Consider the following 25,490-nt stretch of genomic DNA (forward strand, 5'->3'; position numbering starts at 1 on the left):
GTTAAGGTTATACACGGCAGAAACAATTAGTGCGCCGATATGAAATTTCTCTTTGATAAATGCTAGACTGTCTTGGAATCCTGAGGGTCTTAATATCTACTTTGTCGTGTAACGAGGCCTCAGTGCTGTAATAGCATAGCAAATTCCACAGTGAACTGGGGCTCAATTTACGTATTTTTTTATGAAGTCACTAATTCGTGATTTCGTGAACAATTATAGCTCCATAAATTTACCTGTACCTGTTTTTACTATTCGTGGACATTGAAATCCGTGGATACATATTGTACAAGAAATCAATGAAAAGAAAATCACCTCAAAAATGATGGTTTTACAGTATACAACTGTCTACTTCAACATACATGATAACGCTATTTCAACGACTTTCCCATTTTATACGTGCAAATAAATACGCTGTTTACCAGTTTATTACTCAATTTACCAGTTTAATGCGCTGCAAGTTTAAAATCTCACTAATGTTGCAGAAGAAGACATCAATTTTTTAAGTATCTTATTCAGGGTTGCCTACAGGGAATTCTTCAAAATACACAGCAGTGATAGATCGGTTCGATTGCTCTGTCATAAGCGTTTGAATTCTCAGTGTCGGGTTTACAAAAAATTGAAAATTTATAAGATTGTAGGCAATTACCCTTCCTGTATCTGACATCACGCCTGCTGTTACATATTATACAGGTTACACCTTTTGGGAATTCTTTTTTGCGGGTTTTAATTATGTGTATTCCATTTACATGTTGTGTTAGAATTTCCTGTTTTTGTCTCATCATATCGACAACAGCTTCCGATTTGTTCCGTTTGTTTTGATGCTGGATAGTGTACCTGTTCGGTTAAGGTTATACACGGCAGAAACAATTAGTGCGCCGATATGAAATTTCTCTGTGATAAATGCTAGACTGTCTTGGAATCCTGAGGGTCTTAATATCTACTTTGTCATGTAAACGAGGCCTCAGTGCTGTAATAGCATAGCAAATTCCTCAGTGAACTGATTCTACTGGAAATAAATGAAAACAAATTTCAAATAATTTGGTGTATAAGATATATACAGCAGTCTGGCAGCTACAGACATCCTCTAAAATGGCGCCGTCATTTATATATTTACGTTCAGCGGATTGCCGCCAGTAAACACAAGGAATTCAAGAAATGAGGATGGGGCAGTTTATTATTAATATTATTTTCAGTCCGCCAACAATAATATCGACCGTTTTTTTATTATAGACTATACTTTTCTTTTATATCAATATTCTGGTTTTTGCTCATATATGTGTCACTATGGTAGTAGTACACAGTATCTCGGTGTGGCCATGGATGATATTTTTGTTAATTAAATTATCTCATCATAAAGGTTTTAATTAAGACTTAAATAATAAATCCTTGTTAAAATTGAAGTGGACAATATGTAATTCCATTTTTTAGATTAATGTTTTATCTTTGTGTTTGGAGATTACTATCTGGGCAATCTCGAATCTGTGTCTACATACCCCAAAACTAGCTTTACAGGAAGTGAAATTTTCATAGTGTTTACACGTGGTCATGTTGCATATTAACTGTTTCCTGCTACCTACGTATATATTGCAATTATTTTGGTATGATTTGCACATTACCTTGTAGCTTGCCCTCGACATTTCACAATCAAGTTATTATATATGGTAACATCCTTAACCGTTTTGACATGCATTGTAATACCCCACAGACTGATATTTAGCAAAATGCCATCTATAGTAGAAAACGTAGTGCTACAAACATTTTGCTGACCCTGTTTTGTATAAGGTCGTACTAACACTTCGCCTTTCTAAAAGTTAGATTACATTTATTCTATAAATGTCTTCCGGTGTCGTGACCCGCCGTTGAACGTCCAAGGTAAATTAATTCAATTCGTATATGTTTGACCTTGGCCGACGTTGACCTTTCGTCGCAATTACAAGGAGCTTGTCAGTTTTCCCCCTTGTCAGTTGTACAGTAATTTTTCATGCATATCAAGTTGTCAGGGAGGACAGAGAGCATGGCAAAATTGATATGTCTAAATATAGAGCTAAATCTCTGCCATACAAATAAAACAGATTAACAGAATCGACAATGTTTTGTATAATCGCATGTATTATGCAAATAACAGACTAAATATATCAATAATAAACCTATCAGTGAGGTTTTGATATCATTGATTTAATGATAAGCGTATCAATCGATCTATTGCTTTCTTCTGCTATCAAGATATTTACGTACACATACACGATGCAACTTTTGTTGCATTCTACCTTTCGCTCATTTTGCACTTTTATCAATTTAGGAAAAAAAAGATTAGTGGTTTGACGTCAAAACTGACATTTATCATCTCAAATATTCAAAGCGATTTAACACCAGGTTAGAATGAAAACTTTTGATGTCAGGTGGAAAAAACCGGTAACATTTCCCCTACACGCAGAAAACATCACAGCATAGATTTAACAACACGCGGTAGATAATGATAGGACATTTTCTTGTTTGTTGGGTTTATCGATTTGTGAACAGCCAGGGTCATTTTGAGACACACTTCGTCCAGAGCAATTAGGGTGAAGTGTTTAAGTGCGCAACCTCGTCAGCACAGATTGGTCCGGTCCTCAGCCTCCAAAGAAACACAAAACGCAGTCGTTTTCGTAAGCCATCGCAGTCTAGTTATCGCGTTCCCTGATCGAATACTTCAAGAGAAAATCGTGATACAAAATATTAATAAGTTATCTTCACAGACGTAACTTGCTGACGGTCGGACTAAGAGCACATCACACGATGCAGATTAATAAAGACTTTGAGTAATTTTTAAATGTCGCTGTATGGGCCGAATCATTGTGGGGTCTAAGAAAGACGACATAGTTGTATACTGAAGTTTTGTAACGCTACATTTGCATTGTAAGATGTTAAAAGACTTGCTTTTCCGCATTCGACTGAGAACATTCGACCAAGATAATAGAAAAGGTCATTAAGTGCATCCATGTGGGAGAGCGATATCCTGTATGGATTTTCTACATGGGAGATTGTATTCTTCATAGGCTGAAGTGGGAGGAAAGGAAACATGACACCAATAAAAGCTTGAATGTACCTGTCCAGACTATGAGAAATAATCACCCTGAATTGCGTCTCCAGCTAATATCTTTTTCTATCCTTCTCTCTTAGCATGTTATATTGCGTTTATCGCCCCATAAAAAGCCAGGATTATTTTCAGTTGTGTCTCCTTGTAGCAGTTGTTGTCTACCTCCGTGAATATCATACAGGAGGCCCGCCGCACGTCAACCTTAGAAATTAGAGTAAATGTTTTGCTAAGGGACAGAACCACGGCACAGACCGATCCATTTCTTAGCTTCATCAGAATCACAAATCGCCATGGGTAGGCAGCATCGAACCACGTGACTCAGATCTCCACCCGAGGTGACAGATTAACCGACTTTCTTATCAAGTCCCTTTGTGTTGATCATACATCAATATTACAACATTTAAAACTTCAAATTTCGCCTGCACACAAAAAAGTTAAGGAAATCCATCGTCGGTGACCTGAGTGCTGTTCGAAGTCAAACCTATATCAGTATAATAAACACAACTATTTGTCTGCAAATGCAATAGTTTTGTGTCAGATTGCTCACTTAAGAAATAAAGAACCCTAGAGATAATAAACAAATTTCATCTCATTTGTCAAAGAAAAAATATATCAAGATTTTTTCTCTTTTTCTTTTCATTCCTATGTGGAGTCATTCAGTAGATCTAGAAAACATGAATAACACGTTAGCGTTGCAATAGGAAAGCGGCTAAGTGTGTACCTATATAAAAAAAGAAAAAACAATTTTTTTTTATCGAAACAATAAATGCTTACTATGCTTTCCTGAACGATTTATGTCTCCATCCTTGGCGAGATATATTAAGCATCCAGCTATTCTGGAGTCGACAGCGTTTAGAGAACCATTTTTTAAAACCACACAAATGAGTACAGAGACTGGCACCGGAATGTATTTTAAAATATACAGTGAAATTCTGTTTAAGCCTTGTGATTTCTAAACCTATTGATTTTCTGCGTTATTTTTTTTCTTCATGATGAAATAAGTCTCGGTCGTATTCATTTCCATTCCTTGGAGACATTAAAATCAGACACGTCTTTTTCTCATGATCATTCAAATCAAATACGATTTAATTAATTTCATTTTTTCTATGATAATGCTATTTTTTGCAATCAAAATTTGAAATGAAGTTCTAAAATCGAGATATGCCGATATCTCATTTTTATCGCCTCAAGGTACTGCTTCTTGCTCAATGTTCTCAAATATCGTACATGTCTCACTGTTAAGTCTTGTTAAAAATACATTTTTTTTTCTAATTATCTTTCCATGGAGAATGTAATGCAACAAAATGTCATACCGACATGATATTTTTATTTTTTACCGTGTGGTAAAAACTGATTGCTGGGTTTCTGAGAAATTTCTGTATTGCGAAAGGATATGGCGAGTTGTTAGCTTCCTGGCAAAGCTATTCGATTTTTATAAGATTTGAAACTGGATGCGTTTGATGCTCGTTAGCTTGCTTGTTCCATTGTTCTGTATCTTGTTTTAAATGAAGAACGTGACATTACTTTCTTGGACTGACCAAGGTTTACATGGCGGGTGTCGTCAATGAAGCAGAAGATGCATACTCTGCCGGAACCCCTGGTCTTATTCTCCTAGTACTTTTTCAGTAGTCTCCGTATAAATCGTTCAATTATTCATGTTTTTCGCTGGTTTTACTGATATTGAGTTTGGATTATGATCATGTTGACATGTTGGTATTTTCTTGATGATTTTTGACATGATACCATTTCATAACACATTTTTCTATAGGATTTGAAAGGAAGTAACTTTTTGACCTTTTTTCATTTCTTAGAAGCTCTTCCACCGGAATTTAATCCCATTTGGGAAGCCTATCCTTGGATGTTCAGAAAGCATTTTGTATTTTCAAATCCTTCTTACTGAAGTCTACATCATACGCAACCGTTTTGAAAATCTCTGATTTTATAGTAGACCAAATTTTACACGGCGGGTGTCGTCAATGAAGCACAAGACGCATACTCTTCCTGAACACATGGTCCTTATATCCTTGAACTTTTTAAAGAATCTTCGTGTAAGTCTTTCTCCTATTCATATCTTGTCATAATGAAGATTTCTTTCGTTACTTTATGGACAAAATTCCTGGAAAAGAACTTCTGTTCACAAATCTTACAGATATGATTTATATTCGCAAATTTTGCGATCAAAAGGAATTTGAAAAAAAATAATCTCCTCAAATAAAGACAAAAATAAAAAAAAAAGTGTTTATCCTAGTCTGGTTCGCGAAAGTTTATATTCCTTAACTGATTAGTGAGTTCTCCCTCGATGGCAAACATTTTTGTAAAGTACAACAACGCACTTCAACAGTATCACGCGAAATAGTGAATTCCCTTACTTAAGCAAATCCTCAAGACTTAAAGCAATGTATATATATAGTATTTGTAGTCGGAACAAATGCATGTAAATTATTTCTTTCATTTCACTGGAAGCTACCAATAGTGCCTTTTATGGTACCGTAAGGCTATTGACTTGACATGACTGTTACACGTTCGGCTTAACAAACTGCAGACTATGTCTAACGCCATGTTGCCATCGCCGTGAAACAGTTTAATACAAAGAGTACGTTTTTATGAAGCCATTTTCCCGTTTGGAGATCTTTCTTGAGCCTTTCCTTAATTGCTCTCTGACTAAAGACCACACATTGCATTAGGATTAGTAATTACATGCTAACAGGTCCTATCAGTATCGTAAAATTACAGTCTCAGTTCCGACTCAATTGTACTCCACTCTTTTATGGACGGGAGGCTCATCTAGCACCTGACAATTTACACCAACCTCGTTTGCCTGAAAATCGAGGAGAAGAAAAGGGCATTGTGAAATATCCTGCTCCAAGGAAAGATTGTTCAAGAAATTATCATAAAAAATTGATTTTCGTATCCGGAAATTAAATAATCTCGATTTGAACCCTAGTTTTTCGGTTTCTCTTAATATTTTTGTTAGTTACTGATTAATTATACATGCATACTGAACGAGATTCATACTTGTATGGTTATATGGTTGTTGTAGATGTTTACATATCAGTTTACCTACAAGCTTTGGCCCACTGAGAGAAGAGAGGTAATATCACGCAAATAATAGTACTGTAGCACCGTACTCCCCGAGAAAAGAAAAGCCTGGGCGATTGAAAATTTAGTAACGGCCTAATTGTCAATTTTTAACTTCGCAGAAATCTAATAGAATTATAATTCCAGAGACCGTCTCCTGCATGTAAAATCAAATTATAAAGTGCGTGACTGGAAAAAGATATTGTTAACTTTGTTCAATCGACCAGTGTTTATTCTCATATGATCTAAAACGTCTTCTCTAGCTGTTTTTAAAAACTGCAAAATGAGGAACCGGAAGAAACGGAAAGGAAGCACGAGGATTCCTGAAAGATTTCAATAAAAAGGCAGGAAAAGGTGTGAATATTTCAAAGTAGATAGATGTGGGACTAACAAGTGCAAGTAAATATACGGTCCTCGGTTATCAGGTAAGTGATCAGATATTACAGCAATCGACAGGAGACATCAAAGAAACCAAGAAATATATATAATAAAACATTACTGAAATCATCCTAGGAATGTTCAAGGTGGAATAAACTTTTGTGGTATCACGTTGTCTGTAGCATGGTTAATTCAGAATAGCAGTAGAAATCACAGACAGCGTTCAACTGGCCGAGTGCTGTTATGATGCGGTCAACACACGCACACACCCTCGCACACACATGCACACACACACACACACACACACACACCCTCACACACTCACACACAAACACGCGCGGCTGCACGCACGATATTTCACATCCTACAGACGTTTAGAAAGCCATCTTTTACTGAAGATATTATTCGATTTGATTTTTTATTGGAAATGTTACGAATCTGTGGCTAACATCAAGAAAAAAATCAGATCCAATTCTTGCGATTTTAGATTAGATATCTTTCATTTAAAACGAATTTGTCTGCGCTAAAACGACCTGTCTCATGGGGAAACAATATGTAGAGAAAAAACATCAAGATATTTCAATCGGATGGAAAATATCCCAAAAGAAGTATCCAAAATTAACGATACGAAAACATAGCAGATATGCAATCAGTCTTTAAATAGATTTCATTGATAAAACGACAATTCAAGGAATTCGAATTCCCTTTATGGTTACCATGATAATAATTTATATGATGTGCGTTCCCTAGTTTTATGGTAAACAGTTTGTTTGTTTTCCTTTTACTAATCATCCTTTGGTAACCATTTCTTCTGAGTAATAATTCCATCAAATGCAACAGTTATTGTGTTTAAACGGTCGGTCTACATGCACGAATAGAATTTTTCAGAAGTCACTAGCTTTGTTTAATGGGCGCGATATTTTAAAAGCTATTAATTCTAAAAGATTTATGATACTACTTAAACTCTGAGATACATTATCAGAGGAAGTACAAATCCAAGAGATCGAATGTAATACGAAACAGTACTAAACAACGAATGAAATTAGGTTAGACTTGCAATAAATTGCCTTCAGTGAATGGCCAACTCTCGATGGCCTCCATGACCCATTTTGTTTCGAGTTTAAAGTCTTGGCACGATCAGGGTTACATAAGGACGGTTGTAATATGAGATTAAAGCAAAGATTTGCTGGCACGTTCGAGGTATTTAGTAATCGCCAGACTCAACGTTGTTTATGAATTACGGGGCCTCTGACGCACGTTTTATAGTGCTATCACACTGAAATATCATAAAACTTGCATGGTATCATGACATCCGACCGGTCCCTTACACTGACAAAGAAAAAATAAGCAAAAAATGAAAAGAGAGGAATACATAGACATGATCATCCTCAAATGTTTCAGGAACAGTTTTCATTGTGTATAAAGAAGAAAACTACAGACTGTGCCTACGGACCAAGTAATAAAGTTTACATATCTCAATGGAATCAACTGGGACAGTGTATGTTCTCCACAGATTTGGTACTTCAAAAGAAATTAAGCATAATTATCTATTTTTATATTCGACACAGAGCAAAGAGTTGTTTGTAAAAAGAACGAAACGTGGAAGAAATATATCAGGAAAAAATCCATTTTATGATCATCTCGACATATGAGCGGCAAATTCTTGAGCGTGTGAAACAGAGCCAATGATTGGTTCATGTTTCTGCTTGGAACAGTACATTGTTTATGGTACCAAACCGAAAGTGAGCTGTTCAGAGTGACTACTGATAACAAGTTCGTTCATGGTTAGCGGCATATCAACAGAATTTTACTTCAAAAACAAAATCGATAAAACTAGATAAAACAATACAAAGGGATGGAGACCCCTGAAAAAGTACACGTAGGTGTTCTGGAAGGGTAAACGTCTTCAGTTTCATTGCCAACACCTACCATGCTTATATTGGTCAAATCAAGTAAGTAATATAGCATTTCAATAGTGGTGACCATGAAAGTATCCCATAGTATACATCAATCTTGCTCTTTCGAATCGCTGTTTTACCGTGGAAATTTATATCTTGTTGAGAAATATTCAATTTCTATGTGTGATATAAAGCTGGATGTGTTTGACGTTCGTTAGCTTGCCTGTTGGTTCCTTTGTGGTATACATTGTTCTTACATTGCTTGGATTGACCGAATTTACATGGCGGGTCTCGTCGAAGGAGTCGAAGACCCTTACTCTCACGGAACACCTGGTCTAATTCTCGTTGTACTTTTCAGGGATATACATGTAAATCTTTCTTTTGTTTATATTTTACCCTAGTTTCTATCAATTTTTGCTTGTTTGGTAATTATGTCAACATGTCCGTTTTTGCTTGATTTTTTTTGTGCATTTTCCCGCTAGCGATCGACATCAATCAGACACATTGTAATTTTCAGAATCATTTACAAGATCCCCCTTTTCTGCGTAAATCAGTGAATTGGAAAAATAGATTTTTTTCAGAAAATAATTAGGAATGGTTATCAAAGAAAATAAAAAACTGGTGTGGAATAATTGACGTTATTCTATCATTCTTGAATATAACCGTATGAATGCTGTTTTATTCACATAAAACCACGTTTTCTAAGTACATATTTGTTTACATGTCCAAATTCGTATCAATATCGTACATTTGATTAATCTGATTTGTTTTGAAAGTCGTAAGTCATCTAAGAACCGGTTGTTATCTCATCGCAGACGGCGTCCGGCTTCTTTTTCCGTGATATTGTCATGGAAACAACCGAGCCAATCAGGAGAGAGCATCAGTGTGGTTGCACTCATAACATATTTCCCACTATGTATAAATAATGATACACAAAAGTAGTGAGATTAACAAAGATGTACTCAACAGGGTTTCGCAAAATTACATCAGCCGTATGATAAGTGTCTTATATTGATGAACTACAAGTCGGAAAATCATTTATTCACTACATAGCATGAGACAAAGGATATCCGTTCGTCTCGATGCTTGTCTTGGTGCCAAAATCTCATGTTGATTTGTATAAGCATCGTTCACTAAGCGTTTGAATGACAGTGACAGACGAACAAATAATGATGTAAAAGGACAAATCAGGGGCTTACCAATACACAAATTTTGCCACATTATATTGTCTGAGGCGACAGAATGATAAAAATTTGCAATCCTGTGTCTGTAGGTGTGAATTTTGAAGACAGGGACACGTTTCTAAAGAACGATTATCATTAAGAAGCTAATGATTGATGTCTATATCTACACAATCTATTGATTTAGAATCGTATTTATCATAAGTCCACGAAAATATAACGAGATCGATAATTTTGGAACGAAATATTCTTTTCGATAAAGAAGAGGTTCAATGGGACATAGCTAAGTCGGTAATCAAGTGCGAGCATTTCAAGTCATTATCATTAAAACGGTATATTCAATTTAATTTACACCAACTTAGAAAATGTTCAGAAATACCTAGGTCTAGGTCGTTTCTTATTGCACAATAATTTTGGATATTTCCCAAAACTTCTCCCATCCAAATACCAGACTTCTAGATCTATTGGTTAACCATGAGGATCATTGTGACCTTGAAGTAAAGTCAAGGTCAACACTCATGAAAACGTTGTCGGGCCATTTTTGTTATACGTCACACCAGGAAATCATTGTCTATTTGATAGATATCATCAGGAGAATAACACCCGTTCGTCTAGAAGCTAATACCAATGTACTGAATACCATACTTAATGAATCGTTAACTAACTGTTTGAATGATTTTCTCATACAGGTCTGGCACACAATCCAAGTAATGTAGGTCATTTAATAAATAGGTTTATAGATGTGTATTTTACTTCAAAGCTAAAATAAATAAATTCGAAAAAACGATGTCACACTAAAAAATCAACACGTGATGAAGTCTGACCATTAAAATACGATCTGATAAAATATACAGAATGTCCTTAATGGAGATTGTATTTGTTATTTTAGCGAGACATGAAACCAAGAAGCGTCAATGATTTGCGGTCATGTGTCTGAAGGTGTGAATTTTAAAAACATTGACATATTTCTAAATTACGCTTTATATACGGAAATGATGAATGATGTTGATATAAGCACAACAGACTAATTTAGATCGAAGTTGTTATCACCAAAAAATCACGTGATGAGTAACTTTGGAACAATTTTTTGATAAGCAAGATTCCCCATCGGTCTGCGTCGCTAGCTAGAAATCAATATATCAAAATTTCAGACCATTAACATTCAAACAGGGTTAATTTAATTCAGTCACCTTAAACCAATTTCAAAAACTAGTAAACCTATAATTTACTCTCAATTCTAAACAAGGTTATATACATTTGACTCTTGTGACCTTGAACATCGGTCAATGTCATTTTTTATTGGAAACTGTTTCGGGTTATATTCCTGTTGCTCCTGTTGGACCTGGAATATTTGTCAAGATAATTCATTTCACAAGCTATATTGGTCTCCTTCACTGGTCCAATAGCATGACTTTACGCCTTTTGGTTTATCTCAAGAAGTCATTTGAAGGATGAACAAATTTGACCTAGGGGGCTTAGAAAATAGGTCTCTTATTTCTTTTCATAAATCTTGTCTAGTTATGTTCCTCAGATCTGTCAGCAAAATACAATGATCCTATGGCTCCAATTTATTCGGTCGTAGGTTTTTATCATATTTGACCCCAGTGACCTTGTATATGAATATTTCTTATAATATTACTTTGAAAAACATTGATCAGATCGCTATCATGATTTTGGTTTATCAGAGGAAATCGTTTGACGATTTTAACAATTTGGCGTGTGTGGATACATGTATGGCTCAAGGTCATTTGGCTTCATGCCCTTTGTCTTCATTCCAGTAACCTTTGAACCAAATGTCGTGATTGTACACATCTAGGTTAATTGAAATTGGTTGTTAAAGGGCTTGAATATGTTTGACCACTGTGACTTTAAAGTCTTTCATAATCGCAAATTAGGCTTGAATTTATCCAAGGAACCTAGTACCCAAATATCGCACTTCTACATTTTTTGGTACATAAAAAGAAGCTTCGTGAATTTTTTAAAACCAATATGAGTCGTGTGACCTGGAACATATGTCAATGACATCTCTTTTAGGAAACCCTGCCAGCTTCATTATATGGACATACAGACAAATTATAACTTGGTTATTGAGAATTCGTTGGGAGGTTGGCGCGGGCGGACGATCAACATATGTTTTCATCGGAATTCAATGAATAAGCTTTCTGTCATATTCAATGACCTTTATCAGAATTAAGTTTTATCATGCATGTACATTGTGAGTTTTTTTCAAGTGTTCTGCATTCCTGAAAAGCAACCTGAAAGCACCAATTGTCCTTTCTGAACTTGAACGATTTAAACAGTCAATATCACAACGCATGTAATATTGCACTCTTTTATACCGTCTAAAAATACTGCTGTTTTTTTAGGAGGAAACAGACACACACAGCGTCACTAATATGAATACCAATTGAAAATGCAAATGCGGTATGATGTGAAAAAGTTTATAATTGCAGAAAATATCACAGACAAATGATAATATGATCTCCCGTCGCGATCGTTGGACATTGTAAAAAGGGAAGATCAAAGATGTCGTCGGGAAAAGCAAAGACATCTGATACTTCTGCATATAACATACAGACTGTGCATGCATGATTGTCTATAACTTATCATGGTCATAGCATGTGACTGGGAACAATGTTACTGCATGTCGTAAGAGGCGACTAATTTTGGTACTTCCCTGGTAGATCGGGGATGGTTTTCCCAGTCCTTCTGTTTAGGGTTTATCTGGGAAACCAAGAAAAGGGGTAGCTACATATCACTTCAAGTTCGATGAAGTCGACAACATTGAAGCGAACAACATAAATCTTATGACCCCATTGTGATACTTGAGGTCTTTATATTTTCCTTTTGGTTCATCTTGCTATTGTTTTCTGTCTTTCTTTTCTACAATCTTGGTGCCCCTCTTGACGCCTGTAATCAAATAGCCCTGGCTGTTGCGAAGACGTAAAGTACATAAGCAAACAACTTGTCAAGTACATATCAGTCCATTCTCAAAGTTAGATTTTTGCTAATAAGGTGACGTAATTCCTAGTTTTGACCGATATTTCAAATGTTCTTCTTTTCTTTCCTTTCTTTCTTTCTTTCTTTTCTTTCTTTCTTTCTTTCTTTCTTTCTTTCTTTCTTTCTTTCTTTCTAAGGATGTATATCTTATATCATATGATATCTTATTTGTCGACAAATTTTATGTAAAAAAATTAACATATTTTTTGATCGACAAATGATAAAAGCCGATATATATTTTGTTAAGTATTATATATCATCACAATTACAATCAGAGAACAAAGTGGACATTAATGGATAATACATACATTATACGAGATTTGATTAATATATGTTTTCTAAATTCATACGAAATGTTAAACATGAAACACGAATGGAATACATTTTCAACATCAAAGGTTAGTAACACGCCCTTCCAAAATCCTAGATTGTACAGTGACAGAAAAGTGATGAAAAACTTGCATAACGCAGTTTGCTACATATGTTTGCTACATTGTCTCGAATTCTAAATTGTATTATTGAAATGAACCATCATATTATTTGCTTCTGTACAATCAGTTGACAACATGAGATTACCTCTGTTGGTCGGGTTTGGTCCCCGAAGTTACCAAAAATCTCGCATGTCACGATAACATTACATGACAAAGCTGAGCATATACTCAAGCAAAGGATCTTCTTTCAAGATCTAGATACTGACAATGGAATTTACTAAACTGTTACTTCAGTAAATATCTATATTTAATACTAATGTCAGCTATTTTTTAAATTTTGTCCCTCGACCCAAAGCATCACTGAAAGACGTATCAGATGTTTGATGTGGTTTAATTAGCATTAGACTATACTGTGTTTAATATCGGCACCAAAGTTGTTACGTCAATTACTACTCGCTTTCGTGCATTCGTCAAAACATGCTAACACCGAGTATTTCTTTCTTATCAAAACCATAAACGTTTATGCATTTGTCAAACTTATTTTTCGTATTTCATTGATGATATTTATTAATTTCTCTAAAATAATATCACTTATTTAAGGATACAACTACCAATTCTGTGTATGTAATAACTCCACGTGCATGCATGCTCATTTATCAGGTGCGTGAATGTAACTTGCCTGTTTTGTTATGTAAAATTGCCATATCATCTTTATCGCACGACACTGTTGTGACGTCATAAATAAGTCACGCTTTGATTACTCACATGACAGTGCGAGTTTTCGCTTATATTTTCTTAGATATATGTTATAAAATGAAATCTTACATTCGTGTCGATGTACAAGTTCAAACCGTGTTAAGTATTTGATATCACACAAGTTTAAACGCTCGTGACATATCAAATTACCTAACCTATTGAATAAATTCCAAATTACATCGACAAATGTGTATGATCATCAAGTTGTAGGCTGGAAATATATCCAAATGTTTGAGTGGGCGATGTCGTGCTTCAAACTGGTTATTTTTCCTCAGAAAACTTGCCGCCTCATTTGAATAGCGTATATACTGTAGGGCCAATCCCAAACAATCTCATGATCCATATGAGAAAATCAATTTCTCTGGAAATGTCATGCAATGACGACTTAGCAGTGAACCGTCTGTTTGATTGATGAAACAGTCTATGACACTTACCATATACTTTTCCTTAATGGGAGACATGCAGTCAAATTGGTATATTTTTTTAGAAAGTGAAAGTAAATCTATATTTAGAAAGTAACCCTCCCCAATTTCCCCCCCATATGTATGAAGATGTCACTTTGTATACTAAGAATGACATGTAATTCACAGTGTTACCATTATGACGTAAATATGGTTGGCATATAATAGGTCATTGTACAATGTACAGTAAAATGTTCCGCCTGGATAGCTATCCCGCCATAATGGATAATTTATCATAGTTCAAATCTAGTTACATTTTTGTCACACAACAAAATATGTACGGAAAATAAACGTGTAAATAAATTGAGCTGTCATTTCATAGTATTTATGGTCGTTATAATTGATATGTTTTGCGCATGCAAATTGGTATGTCTGCCTGCTGATCTGTCATTTATATCGACCATAAATGACAAATCAAGATAGTTCAATACTTGAATAAGACAACTCCGCATATCAATACTATCGGCCACTTATCTCTAATTTATTTCAAATGTTGTGCCTGAATACTCCTCACTTACTTTAAATGGAAATTTTTAGTGTGGTTTATTTTCCTTGATTTCGTGGGTATTTATGATCCACTTATTCATAATTATGTGGACGATTCAATTAAATGTTACATTTAAGTATTTCAATAGATTCTTAACTACATTTATCCGCCAAATTTAGTACTCATGAAATATTGTATTTTTAGAAAACCACGAATTTTAAGCCTCACGATAATAAAAGATTTTACTTTAAATGTTTATACTCCATATTCCCAATCAACAATATATTCAGACGCATAAAATACGTATTCCTTAAATTCAAGTTTTGTGCTTACTTGTCAGGCATATTGTATCATAGCTGATGAAATTCTTACAGAAAATCACAATTTTCATTAAAATAATCTCACTCACCAATAATAGCTCTATCCGTTCTGAAATTTTCACGCTTGAAAAAAACCACTCAATGCTGAAAATTAAATGATGATGACAATACTTACCCAACATACGAAGGACAGCTTTCCTGGCACGAGTAGCTGTGGACTTTGCACCTTTTGAAAAATATCTGATGGACGAATCGATTTCAGTCCTCCTCAAGCGAATCCCTATCAATATATACATAACTGTGATAACTGTCATAGGCAGGAAGAAAAAGGCGAAGGTTGAAACCTGGAACATAATTTTCATCCTCGGATGCCACTGTATGGGTATGTTACAAAGCAAAGAGTCCTGTATCGGGGATGAAGTCCGAGGATCCTGCATGTAGTAAAACGTTCGTGTATGGATTGGGTAAGGAAGCGCGGATAACGCCGAGACTATCCAAATGCAAAGTATGCATTTCATGGCACGTGATTGTCTCGAGACTTTTTGTCCCGTGATTGGATGGCAGATAGCAATGTATCTTTCTATTGTAAAGCCAGTGATTGTCAGAACAGATGCGTATGATGTAGACTCCAGTAAGAAAGATTTGAAAATACAAAATGGCTCTCCGAACCTCCAGGGATAAGCCTCCCAAATGGCGTAAACTTCCGGTGGAAGAGCTGTTAAGAAATAAAAAAAACAGAATTACTTCCTTTCAAAACCTAGAAAATGTGCTATGAAATGGTGTCATGTCAAGAAACAACAAGAAAATACAAGCATGCCAACATAATCATAATCCAAACTCTAGGTCAATAAAACTAGGGCAAAATATGAATGAAACAAAGATTTACACGGAGAAAACGTACAAGGAGAATAAATCCAGGTGTTCCGGAAGAGTAACCAACAGGCAAACTTACAAGCACGTCCTGCTTCATCTCGTACAAAGAAAAACTATTTTTCGATGAGATTAATATGGCTACCATAAAACTTCACCATAATTTTCATTAAAATGCATCATTTGATACCATATGTTACGAGGTTGTCAGTTGACGACATCTTGCACGAAAATCCTGCCCTTGAATACCGAATTAACTGTGACATGTGCTGATTGCATGAGCAATTTCAAACGTCCGTCGAAGGTCACGGTCAAGGTCACAGAGCCAAAGGAACATACACGCTAAAAATGAAAGTCCTATCTCTTACGGTGCAAAAATTATGGGCAAGGTTAACGCTGACAACAGAAACAAACAGACAAATACAATAAGCCCCCGATCTTTCGATCCGGTGGTATAAAAATACAAAAATACGGAATCGAACGAAAAATAAACGATATGGTAAATAAAGGGATGAACCGACAAGCAACAAAACAAAGATATACAGAGGTAAGATACTATTTTGGGTATCTCAATACCGCCTTATTTTCCTAATTCTAATTGCCATTTCCATTATTTTTCATAATTTTTACAAAAGCGCGAAGCAGGACCAAACAGAACGCATTTTTACCAAGGACAAAAGTTTTCACAATAGGTTTTTTTTTACGGTAACTTTGTCATTGACTTTTTCATTCTCGAAAAAAGACCCTTCAAAGTTACAAGTTTTACAGTAATGCCACATAAGATCCTAATCAACACCTTGACTAATCTGTTTTAATCTGGAGTATGATGGAACATTTCGGTTATTGCTTGAGGGAATTATCCATCAGCTCAAAGTCAGTCAACTGTTTGATACGGCTTGGTCCTTTAATTATTAAGACGACTGACTGCGAAACCTGTGTTTGAGTCTCAATGGTAATAAATCAGTTTCACTGCTAAGGTTTCTACATGAGTTGGTGATAATTCGCGATTTTACGGTGATTTTTATAGATTAAAGTTTTATATCTTTGTCTAAGAAAACGAATTCAATGTTATAGATTTTAACTATTCCAATGCCGTCATAAAATTCGCCTTTGGAAAACTATTCAATGCTGCGGTTGCTGCAGTTCTTGGTTGAAACATGTTAGTGTTGCTATCTACGGCAGTGTCAGAATAGCCTAATTCTAATTCAATGGCAATGATATCAGAAAATGATAATTCTGTTGTTTCTTCTATAATTTAGCTTCCGTGCCCCCATATGTCTAGAATTTAGCACAGATCTCCGGTTGTTTAATACCCAGGTTTGAAGTTATGTCCTTTTAACACTGTTAATACTAGATTTATTCACTCGGGGACAGCTAGGGTCATTTTGAGGCGATGTATTATTGCAGTAGGTAGGGTCTATCTCAGTGAAAAACATACGGGCGGTCCGTCGCATGCCATCCAGAAAATAAGGCTCAAGTGTCTTAGAACATAACCATGTCAACACAGACTGTTCTGTTTCTCAGCTTCCTGAGAAACTACTTATCACGGGTAGAAAGCGTTGAACTATGCAGTTCAGATTTCTACCTGTGGATAAGTGGGCAAGCGCTCGTGGCCTCTTATCAAATAAAATCGCTTTTTAAGATAAATATGTAGATTGTTGTTGTCTATTTGTTTTCTTTTTAATCATCAGTATGCTTTACAACTGTTTTTCATAAGTTTGTTATGAGGGAATATTTAGGTAAGTTTGATGGTTGTCATAGTGATCTCATTAAGAAATAGTCTATCTCTTGTTGCGATATGAAGCTGGACGGGTTTGATGCTTGTTAGTTTTTCTGTTGTTTTATGAAACTACATGCTTGGATTGAACAAGAAACAGAAGACGCTTACTCTTTCGGAACACCTAATCGTATTCGCCTTGTACTTTTTCAGGAGTCTCCATGCAAATCTTTCTTTTGTTAATATTTTCCCTTGTTTATGGAATTTGAGTTTTGATTATGATTATGTTGACACGTTTATATTTTTTGTTTTCGTTTTTGCTTTTTTTTTTCTTTCAAATGTGGTCACTTCAATTCAAGTGGAAAAACGATTACTGTAAATATTGTCACCAACACAATATCACACATACTCTTAAAATACCTTGCGGGGATGATGAAAATCTTGAAAGAAAAGGACTTAAAAGAAAACACTTAAGTTAATTACCTGTCATCCGTAAAATAAATACTATGTTTGCCTCGGCTTTTGTTATAACCACGAAAGTTTTGTACCATTTGAAAAAAAAGGACATTTTACGGCATTTATCAATTTCCGTCGATTTTCATTGCATTGGCTAAATCAGGCGTTTCTTTTCGCTAACCAGACTTTTTTTTTGCATATCTACTAACTAAAATCAAGGACAATTGACAAAGATAGAAATAAAAATGACGTTATTACACTTTCACTCCCGACAACATATTTTAATGAAGTCATCAGAAAATCTGTGTGTCTCCTGGGCGTGTATGATAAAGTTGGAGAAAATGTGTTAAACCCATTAGAGACATTCTCTCTCACAGACGGCTACAAGATAAGGCCCGTTTAAATTATCCGCCAAGCGGCTATTAGCGCCTTTCACAAGGACATGGCAATAAACGGTTACTTTTGCAATTTCCTATTAGAGTACCTATTGTTTCTAACTTATTTTTAGTTCTCCCGTTTTAGATTTTAACAAATATCTTTGCAATCTGACGACATTGAAAATTAAAAAAAATATTAACACAGAATACGAAACAATTTTATTTATTATCCAATTTATCTTTAAACGGCCATAAAAACACCGGTTTTCCTATATCCGTATAGAAAGGATATCTTACTTAGAAACATGCTCGTCAAATCATTGATATCAACTTTGATTATGTAATGTACATAATGTACGTGAGAATTCTAGTTCAAACTTTCATATCTGGTCATAATCGATGAATGCTTATTCATATGAAATATTTTATACATTCTGCGCAAACTGTTTCTATATTAACCGTATGATATTAAGCGAAATAATCACTGTTCTTCAAAGAAATTATAGAAGTGATATGTAGACAAGGAGAGAGAGAGAGCAAAGAAGGCTCGAAGGCTCGGAAAATATGAAATGGGGGGGGGGGGGGGTTAGGGGCGGGGGGGGGGGTTGGGTTGGTAAGAGCAGGGGCATACGGAACATCTTGGTCCTTTTGTGAAGGGTCCGAGGCAACCCGGATGGAGGTGGGTGTACAAAACGCGCATTGGAATGAACTGGATACGACTCCCAAGCGGAACCCTAACTCCATGTGGTTGTTGATCATTTAAGGAAAGAGTGAAGAATCGTTCGATAAATTGGCTGTTTCCGAATATTTGATCTACTTGTTCTAAGGGCATGTGTATTCAAATACTATCACATCCTGAATAACCTCGTCGTCGATTCTGTGTTATATGCTAAGGATGTTGTTTACTATATTTGATGATCGCCTGTCATATCAATCCCTTAAAGGCAAAGTGCGTGATATGTTTTCCCTTGATATTGGAATTTGGGTTAGGGAAATGAAAATCAAGGATAGTATGATACTGTTAGTAACATTTGATAGCTATCAGCAATATAGATCACGTGTTTGTGTATTTATCGTAAAAAAGCCGTATATCAAAACCAAATACGTCACAATGATCATCAAAAACAATGCTGGTCGCAGATGGCGCCCCTGTCGATAACTTTGGGCACAAAATCATTTTATTATCCATTTAATCGTGCCTGGCTGTTGTAAATCATGATATACAACATGTCCGGCGGTCCATTTAGTATGGTAGTATTATTTTATTGACTGGGGAAACAAATAGCGTATAAGTATTAGAATGTTATCAATTTAAGTTATACTACACACATATCCTTCTTCACATCAGCTAATATGACATTGATTTAAACATATTTTCATTGTATTTCAAATGCAACGGGATTGAGTACAAAATTACAACTTATACAAAGTCCTTTCCCTGAATACAGCATTCGTGTAAATAGCGTCTGAACTAAACAATAGTACCATTCTCAGGATTCTAACTAAAAAACCAAACATGCTTAAATGTATGTTACCTGTATCAACATGGGTAACATGATATACTGCTAAAAAGTTTTATTTTGTGTTTCAAATTTTCGCGCATTAACCAAAAATATTGATGTAAGTGGATGTAGTTTTCACGGAAAGCATAAAATCGATATATGGATTTCTCCATTAATCTTATTTTAATGATTGCTTTCCGCAAAATTATAAAAAAAAATTCACGAAATCAACAGGATTACAGATTATCATTCATCAGATGAAGCCTTTTCGGTCAAAATGCCAGTCTTTGTATTTTAGCGGTTAAAATCAACACTATGTTAGTTTGATGTTCTAATCATTTATCATTGGACTGATTATAGAATGAAGTGATGGACAGCGTCCGATAAATTGGCTCGTTACGTAAATTCAATCGACTGACTTTCTCTCTCGATCTTAATGAATCAAAGCGTCGTCAATATTAACTTCAATACATTAAGTAGATTACACTCTCTAGCTTGTCGTATCAGCAGGTTTTAACTTAAAAAGACTGATAAAAACATAGAAAAAATACTTGCCTTGAAAATTTGATTGTAATGTAAAGAAAAAAATTGTTGGGACCAAAACGATTGCAAGATTTTGTAACAGCCGATATTTTTATCAGGTAATCAAGTTAAAATGTACAAAATCCCAGTTAATCGTGTAATACAACCCCTTTAAAGGGACATCGCGGTCAAAAACATTAATTTTGTTACTAATTGTACGTGGTTTGGGAAACCCCTCTTCAATTTAGCGCTAATAACGTTACATAATAGTTTTGAAAACGAGGCAGATATTTTTTGTAAACACGAACGCATGATGGCATGCAGATATGACAGTGACATTAGTGACACAGTAAGTAAAATCCCATTTTCAGCACCGAATTTTGTTTTGGGTGTAGCAAATGTTATTTGATAAGTCAATTAAGAATTTAGAAATAAGTTACATTGAACGCCAACATTGTCGCAACCGATTCAGACGAGAAGCCATTTTTGTTTACAGGCGACAGTGTTTTGTGTTTAAGCGTTATCATATATGACGCAAAAATTAACATATCCAGACTGTCTATAGATAGATAAGGATTTTCCTTTTATAATTATTGATCTCCTTATGTACATATTTCAGCGAAAACCAACTGATACATTTAATATACGTTTGCAATAAGACAACAAAATCGTTTACCTTGATGTCCTTTAATTGTCGTTAATATAAACATAGACAATTGGGTATACTTGATTTAAAATCATCTGAAGTCACTTTTACTATACCAGTAGGTAAGTAAACAGGCGTGATTGAAAAACCAAGATGGCGCAGAACAATGCGTGCTCCAATTGGCTCTTAAATTTTACTGTCTCTTCTAGTTTTTTTTTAATGGCTACATTTCAAAATTTCATTATTTGAAAGCACTATTGTACTATTTTTCATGCTGGTATGTAATCAGTGTGGAGTCTGGAGATGGACATGCTTTGGGTTTCTAATCATCACTTTTGTATTTTTACTACGATGTGATATAGATTAGATTTTTGCAAGCTTTGGAATTTTCCGTTCCAAGCGTTTCATCTCATTCGATTTGTTAAGGTCTATCGGTCCAGACTTACTTATATATAGCACACTCTTAATTTTTTTCTGTTCCTACAGGCTGTCTTCACACAACCGTTATGTTTTATGGAGACACTCTGCAGCCTCTGTGCTGCTCTCGTTGAAGACAATAGCAATAGCACCCCAATGCCAGTACAGACAAAAGATGTTATTGTAAATGGTGTAAGGTGGAAATGTGACCGCTGTAGAAATCGTACCCGGGTCAAATCTTTTTAGGTCACATTTACACTTCACACCGGCGAATGGAAACGACATCACAAGCACAAAAGAGACCTTAGCGGACGAGAATCTTACAGTGATAATCCTACACATTACGTATAACATCAGAAAAAATTACATGCTTTGGGAATATTTTGCACGGAGTAAAATGCTTTTCAGAAAAGGCAGCTAGCAATTAAGTGCCGTTTCAACAAAATTGATGTTTTTCACTCTTTCCTCTTCTTCAGGGAAAAATGAACAGTCTTTGGGTTTGGGAGGGGCATTGGAGGGGTTGGCAAGTTAATCCCCAAAAATCTCAATTATGGGTCATCAGAGCTTTCATGATAGTTACAGTCTTAATCACAGTACTTTGTAGGCTAACGAGGTTTGTTGAAAAGTACATGTTGACATTGTTTGCTAAGATACTTCCATATTGTATCTTCAAACCTAAACACGTGCCATAAAATATCAAAACTGTATCATTCTAGTGACGTCATCGTTTTACGAAAGACGGAAAATGTACATAACACAAAATTCTCTCATATCATTAAAACTCCCACGGAAATATGATTTATTGTTTATCTGATTTAATGCATTAATTAAGATTATGACCTTCAGTCGGACTTCGACCGACATTTGAACTAGCCGCACGCTCTCCTAGCACGTAGGTTGATGACGGCTGTAAGGTGGATCGGTTGAGGATCACGTTCCACGCCTACCTCATTGACCCTTTTGTACACAATATTTACATGGAATGGTACAAAACATGACCATCATTCAGCGTCTGTAATGTGTACACACCTGTTTGTCAGAATTTTAATAAGAAAAATCAATAATTGTGACGGTATAAGTATCGATCAGGCGGCTAATTATCAGGAGAGCGTGCTACGCCAGGTTCGATAAATTGACTTTTAGTATATATATATATCGATCTGTTTGATTTCCAGGTCATATCCGTTCACAACTTCAGTGTCAACATTTTTCAGGTGTAAAATCTACATTGGTATATATATATATATAGTTTTGTTTGTTTATTTCATTTCTATTCGCTTTATTTTTTTGTTGTTGTTGTTGATTTACCTTCGCACCTTGTTTACTAAGAAAGCATAGAAGTCAATACATTGATAGAGATCAAGAAACTGAACATTCGTGACACTGTGTATATAAGCTTAATGTTAAAAAAATAAATAACGTGCCACCTTTATACCCTGAAAAAAATATCGTTTACAGGATATGATTATCACATCATCTTATAAACCTAAACTTAACACATCAAACGAAGAAGATTTAGAAAATAAAGAACTGTTTTGGCCTTGACCTTTTTCATCAGAAATATTTTGAACAGTCATTAAATTTAAAAAGCTAACTGAATCAAGTGCACGTGTACTGACAACTACGTATGGGATACATTACTCGGAGAGTGACATCCGGGTATTAAATATGACATTAAGACGTATAAACGTCGCACTTAAAACCCCAAATGACTCACATCTATTTAATGAACCAAGATTAAGTGAGTGACGAATGATATATGTTTTTTTTTTCATTCACAAATTATCATCTTAGGAAAGATGTACTTAGAGTCGTATTAGTAGAAATATTCCATTATGAGCCCCCCCCCCCCCCCCCTCCCCGCCCCCACTTCATTTTTTTTAATCTGCTTTCGATTTTGTTTGCGTTTTTTTAATTTTTAGTGAATACGAAACATATATTTTATGAATGACTTCAATTAAGATATAACTAATACATATCTCCATGACTGGTTTCTGGTTTTTAAGTTTAGTTGTTTGTGTACGAACGAAAATCCCATAGGTGATATGGGCTTCCGAGTTGGAAAAACGAATCCATATTTACGATGTGTATTTGAGTAAAACGTTGTTGGTAATTGACAGAAAATGAAGATTCTGTTTAAAAGAAAACAGCAAGAAAATGATCAATAAGTAAGTAAATAGATAAATAAATCTGCATATAGGTGTCTAATTACAGAGGAACAAATTATATTTTTCACGTTGATTTAAATTTTGTTGTTGTTTATTTTTGAAGTTCACTTTCTGGACTCTTAAATCATTTGTCGGCATCCATCTTAACAATACTCTAGAAAGAAGGAAAGAAAGAAAGAGAAAGAAATGCCTCTTTACGATTTATTCTTCGTTGACTTTTCAATCAAACATCAACATCACGCTGTAACATCCTCATTGGATATAGCCATTGGTCGGTTCGGGGAGGATTCTGTGTGCAACAGTGATCTAAGATGACCGATCCGGAAATAATTTCTCCGGCGCCGTTTTCTTTTTGTAAATTACGCGTATTCAAATCTAATTCTGCATCTAATGCTTTATTGCTAATGTCCTAGTTACCGAATTCAGAAAGAAACTTAATGAAATAAAAATTATTAAAGAGCATCAATCTTCAATTTTATTATTAAAGATTATCACTCTTCCATGATCAGCGATCAGTTTCGATATTATTTGAAAATATATGGTGCGTAATCTTCATCTTCAATTTTTCTTCCAAAAAAATATACACTAACTCGCATCATCTCACTTTCGATCATCTGTCCGTCTGGTAACACGGTAAAATATGCCCGTAGCATTTCCAATTACAAGCTGTAAATAGCCGCTCTAACAGAGTGATAACGACCTTTTTGCTGATTTCAGGTTTCACGTTCTTTCAGCATTTGTTGAAACAAGGTCACAATTACGACAGAGAGCAATAACGAAGGGTGACTACTCTGATTTATGAGAATGCACCTTACGATGCCCGTGTTTTACTAGAGGTTAATTGTTATGAGATGTAGAGACCGGAATTTTCACCGACAGCGGCTACAGAAAGATGTATAAACCCAGACTGCAGGTGCCAATCTCACATATATCATACTTACAAAATAACTAGTTATATTGGTTTTGCAACAGAATCCGATCGTCCTCCTTGTTACCAAAAACAACATTTATGTTTGTTTTAATCCTTTTCTTCAACTTGTAACTTTTCTTTTTTACTATCTGCAAACACTTCTCACGGAGTATATACAGGTCAAGAGGTCAAATAGCTTACGATATTTCTATTTACTATCAACAATATTTGTGACGTACTGTTGTGGTAAGCTGAAGAAGCATTGTCGAACAGAAATAAGATGTGTATCTCGAAACTGACAGAACCTTGGTACAACGAATTCCAGTCAATCTGACCTACATGTCTTACAGGAACAACCTGGATACTTCGAAACCTCGTCAATCTGACCTTGAAGTCTAATAGGAACAGCCCGATTATCTCGAAATCTCATCAATTTGACCTTGAAGTCTGATAGAAACAACCTGATTATCTCGAAATCTCATCAATCTGACCTACATGTCTAGACAAAACGACACGAAATAGAAATGTTGTAAAACCTATATCCTCTTATACTAGATATCCCCTAAGAGACAGAGCATGTAACTATATCCCATTTTATACTTCTCAAAACTAAAATCACTTATAAACCGTTCCATGTTTTCGAAACAGCGGTTAAAAATCAACTTAGATTAAATTTTACACTTTGACATAACATTCTTCGTTTCTTCATTAAGCAATAAAAAGAGAACCAGACTTTAAAGTAAATATAGGAGAGAACAAATTGGCCTATATGTTTTCGTGTAAACCAATCTTATGCCCCACTTCTGCTGTTACAATTGATAAATAGTGCGAAAAAATAA

At 35.2% G+C, this 25,490-nt stretch overlaps 1 protein-coding gene across 1 annotated transcript in view; it reads right to left on the reverse strand.

Moving 5' to 3' along the window:
- Window positions 1-25,490, reverse strand: part of LOC132555981 (pyrokinin-1 receptor-like) — a 55,297-nt gene that overhangs the window by 12,520 nt on the left and 17,287 nt on the right. Inside the window, exon 2 of the mRNA XM_060220367.1 lies at window positions 15,242-15,781. Within this exon, the coding sequence (XP_060076350.1) occupies window positions 15,242-15,781 (540 nt within the window). The remainder of the gene's footprint in view (window positions 1-15,241; window positions 15,782-25,490) is intronic.

Source organism: Ylistrum balloti, unplaced genomic scaffold, assembly GCF_031769215.1.
Source record: "Ylistrum balloti isolate Yb309-2 unplaced genomic scaffold, AGI_CSIRO_Ybal_v1 Utg370534, whole genome shotgun sequence".
NCBI lineage: Eukaryota > Metazoa > Mollusca > Bivalvia > Pectinida > Pectinidae > Ylistrum > Ylistrum balloti.